At 40.7% G+C, this 16,742-nt stretch overlaps 3 protein-coding genes across 5 annotated transcripts; 2 read left to right on the forward strand and 1 right to left on the reverse strand.

Moving 5' to 3' along the window:
• Positions 1-68: 68 nt before the first annotated feature.
• LOC137731024 (protein TWIN LOV 1-like) lies at positions 69-3,321 on the forward strand. Of its 3 annotated transcripts, XM_068470066.1 has the most exons (8): positions 70-975; positions 1,189-1,396; positions 1,508-1,572; positions 1,698-1,777; positions 1,886-1,941; positions 2,028-2,091; positions 2,723-2,879; positions 2,997-3,321. In XM_068470066.1, the coding sequence occupies exons 1-7, from the start codon at positions 402-404 to the stop codon at positions 2,873-2,875; spliced, it is 1,200 nt and encodes a 399-aa protein (XP_068326167.1). In that variant the 5' UTR covers positions 70-401; the 3' UTR covers positions 2,876-2,879; positions 2,997-3,321. The 3 variants fall into 3 exon arrangements, 2 of the variants coding, with proteins under 2 accessions (XP_068326169.1, XP_068326167.1); XR_011068235.1 differs by lacking the exon at positions 2,997-3,321 and having other exon boundaries at positions 69-975; positions 1,886-1,921; positions 2,723-2,806; XM_068470068.1 differs by having other exon boundaries at positions 69-975; positions 2,747-3,321.
• Positions 3,322-7,835: 4,514 nt separating this feature from the next.
• Positions 7,836-9,584, forward strand: LOC137730747 (aldehyde oxidase GLOX). Its single transcript, XM_068469707.1, has one exon. The coding sequence runs from the start codon at positions 7,836-7,838 to the stop codon at positions 9,582-9,584; it is 1,749 nt and encodes a 582-aa protein (XP_068325808.1).
• A 524-nt stretch (positions 9,585-10,108) lies between these two features.
• Positions 10,109-15,078, reverse strand: LOC137731803 (protein NRT1/ PTR FAMILY 4.6-like). The gene is made up of 5 exons (XM_068471028.1): positions 14,918-15,078; positions 14,711-14,819; positions 14,154-14,371; positions 11,561-12,001; positions 10,109-11,348 (listed from the first exon to the last, which is right to left on the reverse strand). The coding sequence occupies exons 1-5, from the start codon at positions 14,918-14,920 to the stop codon at positions 10,359-10,361; spliced, it is 1,761 nt and encodes a 586-aa protein (XP_068327129.1). The 5' UTR covers positions 14,921-15,078; the 3' UTR covers positions 10,109-10,358.
• Positions 15,079-16,742: the final 1,664 nt, after the last annotated feature.

Below are 16,742 nucleotides of genomic sequence, written 5' to 3' on the forward strand. Positions count from 1 at the left end.
AAAAAAAAAGGGAAATTCAGATTTTTTTATTTTTCGCACTAATTGAACCAAAAACGATTGATGGGCATTTCTCAGCGATTATTGTTTATTCGAAAACACAACCTGCACTAGATATTTTCGAATTTGAAAATCCTGATGGGTTCCCTTTCACTATGAGCTCACTTTCTCACAAGAAATGTTCATCAAAGCTGCTATCTTTACATTTCATATGTCATAAAACTCACCCAGTAATCAATGGAAGACGCCAATTGATAAAATTCTCCGAATTTCTGCGTGCTCTGCTCGTTTTATCAACTGGGTTTTCTCCAATTTTTTAACTTTACGGGTGCCCACATGGGATTGGGACTCGATCGAACACAGAGCGGCGAAGGTTTTGTGGAAGTGATTGGAGAACAGGGACGATGGAATCGGAGCTGGGTTTAATTGAGCAGTCGTTCATCAGCCGCTACTCGCTCTGGGTCCAGGAACCTCTGGGGGAATTGGCCGACAGCTTCACGATCACTGACCCTTGGATTTCCGGGCACCCAATCGTGTTCGCGAGCAAAGAGTTCCTGAAAATGTCGGGATATTCGAAGAACGAGGTGGTCGGGAGGAACGGCAGAGTGTTTCAGGGTCCGGGGACTTGCAGGCGGTCGGTCATGGAGGTCCGGGAGGCCATCAGGGAGGAGCGAGCTGTCCAGGTTAATTTGCTGAATTATCGGAAAGACGGGACGCCGTTTTGGATGCTGTTTCATATGTGTCCTGTTTTTGGGAGGGAGGACGGGAGGGTGATTCATTTCGTGGGAGTTCAGGTTCCGATTTCGAGGAAGCCGGGGCGGTCTGGTGGGAGAAATGGGGTGGGTTTGTGTGAGGAGGGGTCTAGGATGAGTGAGATTGTTTACGGATCGTGTCGAAAAGAGGTGTGCTTTGATTCTTTGGTTGATTTGGGTCGTGTTTTGTCATTGGAATCTGCATTGGATGATGCTGATAGCAGAGGTTCGTGTAATGCAATTTCTTAATTTTTTTTTGTTCCAAGTAATGTTGTAATATGTTACTTTTTCAATTGTTGTTTCCTGTTGTCTATGATTGTTGGTTATGTTAATCTTAAACTACATTGTTTTCGGTGTTCTAGCTGTGTTGATTGCGGTTTCTGGTTTTGATTGTGACCAAATTTTTGTTGTGGTTGAGTCTTCGTTTACCAACACGCAGGATTCAACATTGAAGAATCGTGTGAGGCAAGTGATGTAGAGAAGACGAGAGCTGCAACTGCGATTAATAACATCTTGTCCGTACTAACGCACTATAGCGAGTTAACGGGCAGATTAGTTTGTGGGAAGAGATGCAGCTTATCAGGGGTGGGACTTCTCAGTTCAGCCTTAAATATATCTCTTGGTAGAATCAAACAAAGCTTTGTATTGTGAGTTGTTGCAAATTCTCATTTCCTTACTTTGCAGAAGGTTTCATGCTTTCTGAAGATTGCTGATGATTGTACGTTTTGTTTGCTTCGATATGATTGTGTTGGTTTCAGAACTGATTCGCACTTACCGGATATGCCTATAGTTTATGCAAGTGATGCCTTCTTCAAATTGACAGGTAACATGTACAATGTTAGCTATTTGCCAGGGTCTTTCTTAACCATCTAAACTCCATGTTGTTTGCAAATCTTTTGAATGATCCAGCATATGCAGTTACTCGACTTAGTTGTTTTCCCTGTATAGGTTATGCTAGACATGAAGTCTTGGGGCGCAATTGTAGATTTTTGAGTGGGGCGGATACAGATCCCTCAATGATATGTCGGGTATTTTCCCTTTTTCGTCATGATTATGTCGTCGCCATATATTTTGGTGATTGCGTGGAATAGATAGATGCTAGTGCATCATCCCATTTTTGCTTGTTTTCCCCTCAGATAAAGGAAAGCATTCAAAACGAAACAGCATGCACAGTACGTATCTTGAATTACAGGTTGCTGCTTAACTATATGTTCTATATGTTCCACATGCACTACAAATTATTCATCGGATTTGATTTTGTTGCTATTTCATTCTCAGGAGGGATAAAAGCTCATTTTGGAATCTCCTTCACATATCACCTATTCGTAATGCTTCTGGCAAGGTACTTTATGGCTAAAGCTTTCATGACTCTAGTTGAATCTTATTTTTTTGTACTGTTAATTGTTTTTGTCAATGAGATGTATTGGTGTGCCTTTGCTTTTCAATTGATCAGCGTTTTCTGGTATACAAATATGGAGTTTCGTTTTTGGGGGGACTAAGTTTCCTTCCTTTTTCTCTTGTTTTGGGATTGCTTCACAGTTCACATACAGTTGACTTCCATGTTTGTGTGGAACCGTATGAACAAATGAGAAAATTATATTAGCTATGACATTATTAACTTGGAGAGATGTGTTGGCGGAGCTGTAACTATGCGATTTGTGTTGCACAAGCATTGATGGATAATATCATCGGAGGTGTTACAGTTTACCAATTTCTAATCTTTCTCCATTTTATGAAAGAATTGAACCTCTTGATATTTTGGCCTGTTGAATGTGGTTGCTCATTTTCTTTATAAATCCCATTTACGAGTCTTAGGCACGGCATCCTTGAATCCCAAGGATCCAGATTAGTACTCAACTGGCTGTGCTAATTGACAAAATCACTTTAGTTCCACTTTACCCGATCTATTGGTATGGACCCAGTTGCTCATCTTGTGTCTCCCTGTTTCTCTTACTATGTTTATGGCTGTTCAGATTGCGTACTTTGTGGGTGTTCAGATGGAAGAAGGGTGTAAGAACCAGGTCGAACATGGGCTAAGCCCTGAGATGAGGCAGCTTAGCGCTGTTGGTGCAGTCAGAATTGCAGTGCGGAGCTTGACAATGGGTGCCGGCCCTTCCAAGTCTTAAGAGAGTAACAAACTCTGCATCTTGCTTGCTGCTAGTGCCGCCTTATATCTCACCAATATCTCCCACAGTCCCATGCTAGGAATTTATTCCATTGTAACACATTTATGTTCTTATCTGGCAGTAGATGGAAATGCAGACTTCGGAAAAAAGTTTGGTTCGTTGCCACATCCGATCCTTGTTGCACTTAATTGTTCATATATAAAAGGTCTGTCAGTGGAAATTTATCGATTTTCTGCTCGAAACTCTCAGACTCACTCCAGCTTCAAGCTGCTCATGATGATTGGCCGCCTTCTCCGCGGTCGTTTATCTTTCTTCTGGTTTTTGTCCTCTTTCTGTGATGTCTTCCTTGTTTGGTGTATTGTACCTTTCTTTGCAAGAAAAGAAATGTGCAGAAAGCAATTTGGAGTTGCAATCATCTATTAAATTAAACACCAAAGTTTGTGTTCTGGTTTTGTTTTGTTCTTATCAAAAGAATCAAGCTTAGGGCTGGTTTGGTATTGTTGTGCTTTGAAAAAAAACTACTTCTGCTATGCTGTGAGAATAAGCAACTGTGAATAAAACAATAGAATGTTTGGTAAACTTTTTTGTAAAAGTGCTTTTGAAAAAAAAAAAAAAAGCAGTATTATAGTGTTTGGTAAACTTTTATGTAAAACAGATGTGAAAAAGAATCGGTTTTTCAAAGCTAGGTTTTGCAGTTTTTTGTTTTTGGTTTTTTTTCATCCAAAACTGTGAAAAAAAGCTGAAGCTGAATGTTTACCTAACACAAAAACAGCTCCCAATTTTTTTTTATACCAGCTTTTTTCAGAATCACCTCAGTACCAAACCATGCCTTAATATTCCCACTTTAAGTCGGGAAAATAAAATGGCTTCAAAGTTGTAGGTTTGAGCATCTATGCCAGCTTGTATTAGGCAATTTTCTACACTACACCCCAATTCACTAATGACGCGTTTACTAATCCGTAATCAAATTGAGAAGAATTGGATTATGGGGAATTGGATTGAGAAGGCATTGAAATGAGGTGGAATCAGAATCAAATTCCTGTTGAAGTTGTTTACTAAAACTATCTGGAATCGGAGTAGGAATGATGTTGAGTCCATATAAGTTGTTTACTAATTCACTTCAATCGGGATGAAAACTAGGTTGATCACTATATTACCCTTACATAAATAAATTATTTTCATACTAATTAATTTAATTTAATTCTTAATTAAATTTATATAATAAAATTCATCTATATAAGTGTGACATCCCGTCCCGGAAACATCGAAACGTACATTTGAAATTACAATTTTACCCCTAGTTCGTTACTTTACGTGTAGTTTTGTGTTGTGTGGTGTTGTAGGACCACACACACTCGTACACTCTCTTTCTCTCCCGGGATTCCCTCCCTCTTTTCCTTTCTCTCTGTCTCTTTTCTGTCACTTCTCTCTTTTTCTCTCCCGAGCTCCCTTTTCTTCTCTTCCTTCTGAAAACGTACGGACGACACCCAAATCACCCAAACCTTGATGGATCGAAGGAACTAAGGACACCATCGAACTCGTGAAGCTCGTACGAGTGCAACCATACCATTTTCAGGTAAGAAATCATTCGTTTTCACGTCGTTTCGACTTTGGCCGATTCGAGTACTGTTCATGCAAGATTAATCTAGTTAGTTTTTGGACTTTTGAAGCTTGTAGATGTGTTAGTGAGGTCCCAAGGAGCCTCGGAGTACTTCGTTTGAGAAGTTTGGACGTCGGGATCATCGTGGTCAAAGTTGGCCGGAGCTTTCGAGGGGTTTTCCGGCGAATCCACGGCGAGTTAGGGGTCGAGGAAGGTATGGATGTGTTCGTCTCGTCAATACCTTCAATTTGATATATAGTACGTCGAAAATGGTTAAGAAATGAAGAAGTTATGACACTTTGAAGTTTACCCAGAAATTCCGGCAAAACACCCACCGCCGGTGAAACCAGTCCGGCGACGCGAGGAAGAAGACGCGCGCGTGGGCAGCGCGTGAACAGTGCGCGTGGGGGCGCGTGAGAGCTCCAAATTGAGTTCTGAAAATTGTCACGCGTTCGTGACGTCGTGTAGATCACCGTGGTATATTCATACACCCAAATTGAGCAACGTATGAGAAAGTTATGGACGAATATTTGGTGTATGCGCGTTAAATAACGTCAATTTGGTTACTTTTTGTATAGGTGAAAATATTACAGAGGAAGAATGTAACCAAGCTAGGGGAGGTTCAGGGACCTATGAGACGTCGATGTGATCAGTGACTGGGCAGTTATTTTTCAGTATATATATATACGTATGCTTGACGTATTTTAAAAGAAATGCGAATTAAATATCCTGTCATATATGAATCATATTTTAATATGTGCATTACCATAATTATGCATACTGTTGCATGGTGCTGAGGAGGCCCAGGTAAGCTACATTTCAAATACATTTGATATACGTATAAAATACGTTTGGAATACGATTGAAATACTATCATCACATGCATTAGTAGTGGCATACAATTATATATGTGTATTTGGTGCTGTGGACGCACAGGTAAGTGCCAGGTAAGTGATATTCATGTTTGTATGCAGTAGTAGTTTGAGATGTTAGAGAGCTCATAATCTGCACCCCGGTGTTAGTGCTCCCGCCCGAGGCCAGGGCACAGCCTTCACGTGTATGTTCACCAGCACCGCATGCTCGCCTTGGATCCAAGTTAGGTGCAAGCCTGTCGTACAGACCACATTAGGTGGTTCCGACTTGTAGGTGACCCGCGATTTATCGCACAGCTTCACGTGATCGTAGCACTAGAGCATATATATATTACACCCAGCCTGTCGTACAGACCACGTTAGGTGGTTCCGACTTGTGTGCAGATTCAGATATTGAGTTGAGATTGGAGCTCTATCTGCAGCCGTACAGGTCACGTTAGGTGACTCCCGGCTGCCAGATTATATGTTATTGATGTGAATTACGCTTGAGCACTTACATTTGATTATGAGTTTCCGTTGTGGCATATTCTCGAGCATGAATGGCATATTTATGAGCATGAATGATATATCTTTGAGCATGACTGACATATCTATACATACGTATATATGTTAATTTCTGGGAAACTATACTTGTTTTACGGCGAGGGGTTAGTATATGCAAAAGAGAAAAGAAGGTTTTGAATACGTTCGTTTTGCTGACCCACTCAAATTTGTTTTGCGCCCCTCCAGGTTCAAGAAATGCAAAGGTGTGGTGACTACGAGGAAATTCAACGGTGTTCTGACAGAATGGACCAAATTAGGACTCACCTTTGGGTGTTTCATCTTAGAAATTGTATCTTTAAAGCTTCCGTACTGTGTAAATGGTTACGTCACTCTCACGTGACGGCCAGCATGCCCTCCTTCGGGACGGGGTGTGTCAATAAGCATATAGAAATAGGTTTTATTTATTTATTAAAAGTTGGCAAGAATGATGTTGAGTCCATATAAATTGTTTACTAATTTACTTTAATCTGAATGAAAACTAAGTTGATGACTAAATTGCCCTTACATAATTGAATTATTTTCATACTAATTAATTTAATTTAATTTATATAATAAATTTATCTATATAAAAATATATAAATAGGTTTTATTTATTTATTAAAAATGACATAATGAGTGTCAAATGAAGGGCAATGTTGGGATAATAAGAAACAAGTGAGGGCATAATAGGAATAAAAGATGCATTCCCGATTCCCTTACCCTCAGGGAATTCAAATACCTCACAAAACTAGGGAATCCCATTCCTCCAATTTCAGGAATTGGATTCCTTGTTTCGTGTGGGCTCCATCACTTTTTTTATTCCTAAATATTTAGTAAACACTAGAATACTCCGTAATCGAAATTTAATTCCCTTTCTTTATTCCGATTACCCTTACGTAAACGTGCCATAAAATTGTTGATATTTTCAAATTACCTATGAAAATTTTAAAATATCGTGAGAATATAGTGCTTCACCTCTTTTTGATTATTTACAAGCCTGTTTACAAATAATTTTTTTTTCTTAAAAAGGAGGACAATTGGTGACATGTCACAGTTATCCACCCATTTCGAGAGCCGAGAAGACTCACAGAGGTATTTTAGCCTCCCTTGGCCACAAATCTGTCTTCCACACCAACATCGGGTTTCAAATCCGAGACCTCTAATTTTTAGTTTTAAGGAAGCCTCGTAATTCACTCTTTACTGGGCTACCAGCTCGTGGTTCGTTTACAAATACTTTATAATTTTAGAGATATTTATAACCTTACTTGAAATGCTTATGGAAATTAGGTGGTTAATTAAAGACTTGTTTGTAAGTATCATTAAAATGACAAAAAAACGTTTTTGATGAAATTAGTTCAAAAAGTAGTTAAAGTGCTTCTTGTTAAAAAGCACTTAAAATATTTTTCCAGAATAAACTTGATTTTTTACTAAAGATTAGTTTCAAAAACATTTTCATTAAAAACTCTTTCAGACTTTCAGTAATTTAAAATCACTTCCATGTTCCAAACAAGCCATATATCTCCATCAAAAAAAAAAAATTTCTCTTTGCTACAACCCTAGCCCTTAAGATAATTCATCATTTTGTGCTAGAGTTAATAAGAAGACAGATCAACTTCTTCACACTTCATATTACCTGTTCTCTGCACCCCGCAGTGTTCACTTAACCTTTTTAATTGAAAAAGTAATTTCAAATAATTAAAAACGTGTCCCATAAACAATAAAGGTAAATACGCCCATTCGGATTCACCCACTTAATGATTTTATACCAAAACCTCCCATATATGGGCGCATTGGTTAGGCCCGGCCCGGCCCACGAGCCCTGTTTAGAAGTAACGACGCTGTCTGTGGGCTCTCCGAACAGAACAAAACCTACCGCTTTGAGCTAAATAGGTAAAAACACGGCCACCGCCATCTCCATGCACAGCTCAGAGTCACTCCAGTGCAGTGAATCAATAGCCAAGAAACCATGGCTTCCGTTTTCAAGAACCTTTCTTTCTCCTCCTCCATTATCCCCTGCTTCGTCCCCATATTCTTCTCCTGCTTCTTCGTCGTCTCCCATTCCGAATACTTATCCCTGACCACGTCGCTACCCTCCAGTACGACGAAAATTAGTAATGTATCCGACGGCGGCGAGTGGGTTCTTTTGCAAAAGAGCATTGGCGTCTCGGCCATGCACATGCAGCTCCTCAAAAACGACAAAGTCATTATCTTCGACTGGACCGATATGGGCCCTTCTAACCTCTCCCTCCCCGACGGTTCCGCCTGCCGTCATTACCTCTTCCACAACAGGACCATAAATGACTGCACCGCCCACTCCCTCATCTACGACCTCGCCACCGACACATTCCGCCCCCTCTTCGTCGCCTCCGAGACCTGGTGCTCCTCCGGCGCTCTCGATGCCAACGGTACCCTCGTCCAAACAGGCGGATACGGCGACAACGGCATCCGAAGAATCCGCACATTCTCCCCCTGCGACGACGACAGCTGTAAATGGGCCGAGCTCCCGACAAACCTCTCCGACCGCCGCTGGTACGCATCCAACCAGATACTCCCCGACGGACGCGTCATTGTCGTGGGAGGAAGAAAAGCCTTCACCTACGAATTCTACCCCAAGAAAAACGACGAGTCGAACGACGAGTTGTTCCACTTCCGGTTCTTGGCGGAGACCAACGACCAGGGCGAGGAGAACAATCTTTACCCGTTCTTGCACCTTTTGCCCGACGGGAACCTCTTCATCTTTGCAAACAACCGGTCAATCTTGTTTGATCACAGTAACAACCGGATTGTTAAGGAACTCCCCGGTATGCCCGTCGCCGTCAAGCGGAACTATCCCAGTACGGGGTCCTCCGTCCTCCTCCCGCTTAAAATGAACGGGGTCTTGTCCGGGTCGGGTCTGCCCGAAGTTGAAATCTTGATATGTGGCGGGGCGCTTCCCGGCGCTTTTAACTTGTCGAAAAATAAAATACACGTCGGCGCCTCCAACAGCTGCGGTCGGATAAAGTTGTCCGACCCGCATCCGAAATGGGTCATGGAGGAAATGCCCATGCCACGTGTCATGTCCGACATGCTGCTACTGCCTACTGGTGACGTCATCATCATCAACGGCGCATCGAACGGGACGGCAGGCTGGGACGCCGCTGAAAATCCGGTTTTCAACCCGGTCTTGTACCGGACCTACGAATCGGATCCGGACCGGAGATTCGTGGTGCTGAACCCGAGCAGCATTCCAAGAATGTACCACTCCGCCGCTATTCTTGTGCCAGATGGCAAAATATTGGTGGGCGGCAGCAACCCGCACAATGAGTACAACTTCAGGAGAGCTTTTCCCACTGATCTCAGCCTGCAGGCGTTCCACCCGCCGTACCTGGGCCCACTCTTCGCTCCCTTGCGGCCGTCGATCCTGTCCGTCGAAACGAGGGACGATACGGTATCGTACGGGCAGGAGTTTTCTGTTACCTTTGTTTTATCCGTGTACCGGGCGGATCCCGGGATTTCGGTGGCGCTGGTAACGCCGTCGTTTACTACGCACTCGTTCGCAATGAATCAGAGGATGGTGGTTTTGGACGTGGCACTCCTGGAGCCCCTGTCGACGACTGCTTACAAGATTACGGCGTATGGCCCACCGAAGAACACGGTGGCCCCACCTGGATACTACTTGCTGTTTCTTGTCCACGCTGGCACTCCCAGCCACGGTGTCTGGGTTCGAGTGCAGTGAATGCCATTCATTGGCCAACATTAATTTGTATTTTTGGAGGAGTAATTTAGGATTATTCTTTTCGGGATTATTGAGAATTGAAATGAAGGTGACCTAGAGAAATGGAATCAGTTAAACATAATTATTGTGTGATTTTATTGTTAATTACTGCGTTGGTTTAATGCATTAATCCTTAACATTAATAATAATCATAATATAATCATCTATAAAGAATTATTCGACCAAGTCAGCGTTTCATTCAAGGTTCTCTACTTTTTTGATACGAGAATCTATACGATCCTATTTGAAGTGTTAGTTCCAGCTTGCGTACTATAGCCAGTGTAGGTCCCCTCCCCTTATAACCTTCACTGATAGGTTAGTTTCGACAAATCCTCTGTTTATTATCCTTAAAAAAAAAAGAGCACATGTTGCTTCCAAAAGCACGACACATATTCCATCGGACCATTTCCAATCTCACAACATGAACCAAGCTACTACATATTTCTACTAGGACAGATAACTTAAGATCACATGATTAAAAAAAAAAAAAAAAAAAAAAAAAAAAACTGCGCTTAAACCCCATTTTGGCCATCATATTTACAGTCCAAGCAGTTGTCTTGCAGGTTATGATCACCATGCCACATCTTAATTATGATCCTCCCAAAAACAACTCTTTTGCTGAGTACTCTCACGGCACGGGAACGTCCCATGTCAATAATACATAGACATGTTAAGTTTTTGTCCATATAAACTGTAGTGGTAGCGTACCCATGCCATGTAAGATGCTATCTTGTTTTACTTATTTATTCTCGTTGATCTGTATTTGTATCTGACCGCCCAGAAAAGATAGTGCAAGAAATTCAATCCACTCAGCACGCACATGAGCCAATAGAATCTCTCCAGGTGGTATTGATTCAGCTTTTTACCAGCCAGCCATTTGCGCTCGGAGTACTTCCCCGAAACATCATTCACCACAGAGACAATCACCGAGCTTAGGTAATACCCCATTGCCAAGGATGCCCAAGTGAGAGATGTGGCCAGAGACCTCATGCTTTGCGGCGCTTCCGTGAAGAAGAACTCCAACAGTCCGGCCAACGTGAACAGGTCTGCCGACCCCAGGAACAAGTACTGCAGCGCAATCCAAAAGAACGTGATCGGGAGCGGCTCGGTTGAGTCGAGCATCCCGGAGTTGGTCGCTACACGCTTGCGCTTGATCTCGACAAGGGCTGCTATTGCCATGGCAACGATGGAAAGGGCTAGGCCGGTCCCTATGCGCTGCAAGTGGGTGATCCCCATTTCGGATTTTGTGGCCTTACGTGCGAAAGGGATGATGAAGAAGTCGTAGACTGGCGCTAGGATCATGATGAAGAGTACGGGGAAGATGGGGAGGGAGGCCGGCGGGACTTTTAGAGAGCCGAGCTTTGTGTCCATTGTTGCGGCTTGTTGGACGGAGAATGTTGAGAGCTGAGCTAAGCAGCAGTTGAGCATGATTGTGCACGCGAAAATTGGAAAGATTTTAAGCACGATTTTGACTTCTTCGACTTGCTTCACGGTGCAATGTAGTTTATCATGGACTGGCTTGTTCACTAGAACTGCTCTGTTTAGGAACTTGAGGCTTTCTGTTGGAGTTTGATCATGAGTGGCGTAATTCTCCTTCTCCGCGGTGTTTGATTCCGATACCGCGTGGGCAATTGGGGTTGAAGAAGAAGGGCTTGGAGTCATGCTTACAATGGCATTGCTTGGACTTTTGGTCACACAGCTGTGAAGTGTGGCAGCAATCAAAACCTGCTCAATAACAACACAAATTAAATTATTTTACATGGAATTCAAGCAACCTTTTAGATGTTTAGGCCCCTCCCAACATTTTAGATTAGTTTAAAGTAGAATATCATTTGTACCTGTAGATCTCCCTGGCATATTAGTAATGTGTAATTTATGTTATCACGAAAATTAGAATTTACATGGAAGTTGTGCATATTGTCTTAATTTTTTCTTACCTTAAAAATGGTTGTTAGGGGACTTCCATTTGGTATCTTGTTCCGGTAGAGAGCGGAACCAGCAAGAAACACCGGTATAGACAAAAATATGCTAATGGTGGCAATTCCAAAACCCCATTCCCACCCTTTGTTGTCTTCAATCCACACTACCAGTGTCACCGCAATCAGGCCGCCGCAAGAGAGGCAGAAGATAAAGTAGTTGAAGAAGGTTGATCTCTGCTTCCTTCCTTGTGGAGTGCTCTCGTCAAATTGCTCCGCACCATGTGAGGGTAAGGAGCCCTTTATCCCTCCGACCCCCAGTGCCACCAGATACAGGCCTAGGAACAACATGGCAGCTTTTCCGCCTTCGACTTCTTGGCATGGATCGTCGAGGCTGCCTTGAGTGCACGGTGGTGGCTTCAGTGAAGGTAAGCGAGCTTGCACTGTGAGTAGGATCAAACCCTGACGATGTTGGAAATTTGAATTGGTTAATAAGACAGATAAACATTAAGCAAAAGAATAAAACATTTTCAAGTTAAAGAAGTTAAATTCTCAAATTCTGTGATTTTGGTGCAGATGTGAGTTAGCTTGGTCGGTAAGGACAATAGGTTTGCCCTTGGCACCCGCTTTTGACCTTCTTCTCTGTAAATTAGACTAATTTGGAATATCGCCTCGTTGAAGTTGTGAATTTGGGTTTTGTCCCTGTATGGTGGGCCTGGGCGCTGGCCTATTCACATGGCATATGTTGGGCCTTTGTCTCATATCTTGCTGCTAGAGACCTATCAGGTCACCAGCTGATGTAGGACATGATTGGGCCACAAACAATGGGCTCCACACCCTTCAAAGTGACCAATATAAGAGTTATAAAGTTTCAGCATGTTCCATCAACAATAAGCCCCAAAAATTTCAATGTATCCTTTTCATTGGGGAGGAAAAAAAATTGAGAAATGGCATTGTACAGATGTGATAAATCCAATAAGCAAACAAGGAAACCTTAAAAAATTGGGTCCCACATCCACGTGTTGAATCCCCACTACAATTTTTGGACGTTCTGCACAAACAAGGACTTGCTGTATGAACTGTCACTACACATGAAAAAAATGTTTTTGGGGTCTTACTTATCCTAAAAACCATGATTGATGGCCCTAATTTGATGCACATTTTATCGAATTTCACATCTCTCCGGCTCCGGCTCCTTATCAGATCTGTAACCACACACGTGGTTCAGTGAATTTGGACAGAAGACACCGCCGTCGGATTTGAAAAAACTTTCCTCTTGCATGGTTATAGGAGATCCAAAATAAGGAAATTTAATGTTGGGTATGGGTCTTTCATCTATCATGTATATGATTGAATTTACTTGGTCCAATCATGTTTCCCAAAACATGGGTGTACGTGGCAGAAAAAGGGCCGGCACATGGGTGGAGGTGGTACACTAATGGGTGATAAGAGTGAGATTTTATCATGTAGTACTGCGTAGTGTTTCTATCAAGCAAGTCTAAGCAAAGACAAGATTGTCAAGGGAGAAGACAAAGATAGATTGTATTAATGCATGCGTTGCTGTCAAGCTGAAATTGAGTAATCGAAGTTTCTCATTGTCATGGCATGATATGAGACAACAAATGCATAGCCATACATGGCCCTCAATTTTGAAAGCAATTTATATGATACCTGTTATCGTGATGTTTAATACAAATGATACATTGTCATAGGGACAAAGGTGGAGCTAGGAAAATCTATAGGAGTGAGCTATGTTTCTTTCTTGTTCGAGATAAGCTAATTTTGCCAAAAAAAAATTCTAGGCTAGTATGGAATTAGACAACTTTTGCGAGTAAAATTACATGTAATTTTATAAAAATCCAACTTGATTATTAAAACTCATAATATTAGATTACTATGGCCCCTAACTTTGACTTTGTTGCCTAACAAATCCTATCTGAAGATCACAGTGACTATAATAAGAGATTCTAATGTGTAACCGAAAGTGTGTCTCTAATACCGGTCTTGCCATCCTGCACTATATGTAAGAATTTCTCCTTATTAACTTAATAAGGCTATTACGTTTTTCCCATGAAAAAAAGAAAGAAGTATAGTGATATATTTTCTCTAGGCCTCAACTGCAACCAAGTGAACTCATTGACCACAATAAATTATGCTTTATCCAATATATCCATACGGTTTTCAATTCCTGAGAGGCTGAGGGTTTTATGGCGCTTGCTTCCAACCCAGCTCGCATAGACTCAGTTCCGACTGAAACGTGATCTTGCAAGCTACGGCCCTTTGGACTCCCTCGAGAGAACCATATATACATATATATACACACACACACACACACATATACATACATATATATATAAATATTATTTAGAATTAGTAGTCTTAAAAATATGATGTATGATGCAAAAGGTAAGGGGAAAGGAATGGAAGAAATGCATAGAGATGTGCAGATTTCAACATATACAGAGCAACTAACAAAAGAGCAAGATAAAGCTTGTAACTGAAAACAGAAAAAGGAAAGAGAAAGTTGCAAGCAGAAGTAACCAAAAAAAACGGTGAGAGAGAGGAGAGAGAGAGAGAGAGAGAGAGAGAGAGGGGGACTGGAAACTGTATTTACCAGAAATTCAATAACTGTACTTATCAGGTAGATGTGATAAGTTGTGAAAAAGGCGTCGGATAAGAAACCACCGAGAAGGGCCAGAAGGAAGGCGGTGCCCATGAAATCTGTGACATCGTTTGCCGCTTTGGACGGAGATAAATGCATGTAGTCCGATAGGTACCTGACCAAGTTGCTTGCATTTGCCAGATATGCCAAGTTCTCCAATACCTCGGCCACTAAATACATATGGATAACAACACACACAAAACGCAGCAAAATCAGTGAAAAAAACCACCAAAAACTTAGAAATACAACATCATCAATGATTTCAAAAGCCCGATTCTTTGTTTTGGGGATTGGAGTGATCAGGATTAGGTAGAAATGTTCTGTTGTTCATCAGGTGACCAACAAATGAATCATCACTCACCCTTGAATTTGATATCAAGGGTGGAGAATGAATGAACGTGCTTTCTATGTTTTAGCTAGTCTCAATCCTCATGTGAAATCCAAGGGTATACATATACCCAGGTGATCAGTTGGCCAAGAGAACGGGACTATAGAATTAGGGAACATACCCAGCACAAACGAGGAAGCAAGCATGCCACCATGCCGGCCTCTGATTGCAGATCGGCTTCTCCAGTCAACATAGCCTTCCCATCTGGTGCTGAGATGCTGTTCTTGCTCCTACAGGAACCATTACCAAAATTCATGAGGCATAATTGCAATAAAGAAAAAGCAGCATGAAAGGAAGAAAAAGGAGAAAAAACAGAGGAGGAACCCACCATTTTCTCTCTTGTGCGTCCTCCTTTTTTTTTCCCACTCTGAGGAGTGGGGGTGGGGGGTTTCAGTTTAATTTGGATCGAATCCCTGGTGCCAGAGGAGTTTGATTAGAAATAAAGAGCGGTGACTGGTGGGAGATTTAAAGAGTTGTGAAGGATAGGAGGGAAGGAGTCCCAACTTGGGGAGAGAATGGTCTTGAGTCAACAGACCCTTTAAATTAATGAAGATTAGATTAGTACTGTTTAGTCTTTACATCTAAAAGTCAATAGACCCTTTTAAAAGTAATTTTATTAATTTGTGTATACATATTAAATTGTAACTTGCATAAGAATTCTTCGTATGTAAGCACGTATTTTTTAACTTTATAGGTCTTAGATCATATTAAATTTATAGGCTAGTGATACTTTGACATTGTTTAATGTTTTTCTTTCTATTCAATATGTCAACTTATAAACATAAATTTCAGATTATAGTAAATGCTTTAAACCAATAAAAAGCACGGTCAATTAACAATCACCTTGATAAATGTTTAAACCAATAAAAATTTAATAAAAAAAATTTAATAATTAAGTAAAAATTAATTGAAGCTGCTATCAAATTTAGCAGCCCCTTTGTTGCCAATCCATGTCATGACTTGGACAACACTTGTGTTGTTTTTTTTTTGTTTTTTTTTTTGCTTTTTAAATCTCTTTTGGAGATGCTTTTATTGTCTAATTAGTGTCCCTTAATTTTATTTTTGACTGAAAAATTACAGCAAGTTCTATTAGTAAATATTAGATGGAGCCTGGTACTGTGTGTTTAAATATAAAAAATTTAAAAAGAAATAAAAAATATATCATGGAAGAGAGAGAAGTTGGAGATAAATGTGATGGAGAAAAAGAGAGAGAGAGAGAGAGAGAGAGAGAGAGAGAGAGAGAGAGAGAGAGAGAGAGAGAGAGAGAGAGAGAGAGAGAGAGAGAGAGAGAGAAATGTGAGTTATTTTTATACTTTTTATAAAATTAGAAACATGCTTTAACGACAATGTGGGAGAGATTAAAAAAAAGGTAAATTTTTTTATGTAAAATTACTTTAACGCCCATGAATTTTCTGATATTTTCTTTCAATTATGCATGAAAGGGTATAATAGTATTTTTATTGATTCTGAGTTAACAAATAATGTTTTATTAATATGTAGTATAAGAATTTAACTTTTAGAAATAGATATGCTTTGGTTTTACAGAAGTTGTGTATATATATATATATATATATATATATATATATATATATATATATTTCTTAGACAAAGAGATAGGGAAGCATCAAATCATCCAAAAAAGAAGAAAAATATGAGCCAAAAACTTTAGGGTATCCCTTGTAATGTTTGATCACCAAACTATATATTAATGTAAAGGTGTTGGTGCCTCACCTTCCTAATTATGGTATGTAGGTTGTCACAGAATGGCGATGTTAAAAGGGTGCTCAATACACACACACACACACACACATATATATATATATATGATCCTCTTTCGACTGTTACTAGCTCTCCATTCAAATGTACAAAATAAAAAATAAATAAAGAACATATTCTCTGTTCTTTTAATCTTCAACACAAGCATAACGATCAACTTACTTAAATTATAGATCCCCTGACAGATGGAAATCCAAGTTGCATGACAGAGTGGAGCTTAAACATATGGCATTATCACAATGCTTTTGGACATTTGTGAGTAAAAGATTAGTGATGGAAAATTGAAGGTCAGTCAAAATTTTAGCTTTTTAACGACTTACTTGATACCTACCATCAACAAAGGCTCACAAGTCATCGGTCTTATACTCATCAACTGC

The sequence above is a fragment of the Pyrus communis genome, chromosome 4 (assembly GCF_963583255.1).
Source record: "Pyrus communis chromosome 4, drPyrComm1.1, whole genome shotgun sequence".
In the NCBI taxonomy this organism is placed as follows: Eukaryota; Viridiplantae; Streptophyta; class Magnoliopsida; order Rosales; family Rosaceae; genus Pyrus; species Pyrus communis.

Bases quoted from the DNA above. Each gene is read 5' to 3' on its own strand.
- LOC137731024 (XM_068470066.1), top strand. From the start codon at position 402: ATGGAATCGGAGCTGGGTTTAATTGAGCAGTCGTTCATCAGCCGCTAC. The intron at 976-1,188 runs GTTCGTGTAATG...ACCAACACGCAG, and splicing joins GGATGATGCTGATAGCAGAG to GATTCAACATTGAAGAATCG. The intron at 1,778-1,885 runs GTATTTTCCCTT...TTTTCCCCTCAG, and splicing joins ATCCCTCAATGATATGTCGG to ATAAAGGAAAGCATTCAAAA.
- LOC137730747 (XM_068469707.1), top strand. From the start codon at position 7,836: ATGGCTTCCGTTTTCAAGAACCTTTCTTTCTCCTCCTCCATTATCCCC.
- LOC137731803 (XM_068471028.1), bottom strand. The intron at 12,002-14,153 runs GTAAATACAGTT...CAACATCGTCAG, and splicing joins GTACAGTTATTGAATTTCTG to GGTTTGATCCTACTCACAGT. The intron at 11,349-11,560 runs GTAAGAAAAAAT...GTTATTGAGCAG, and splicing joins CCCTAACAACCATTTTTAAG to GTTTTGATTGCTGCCACACT.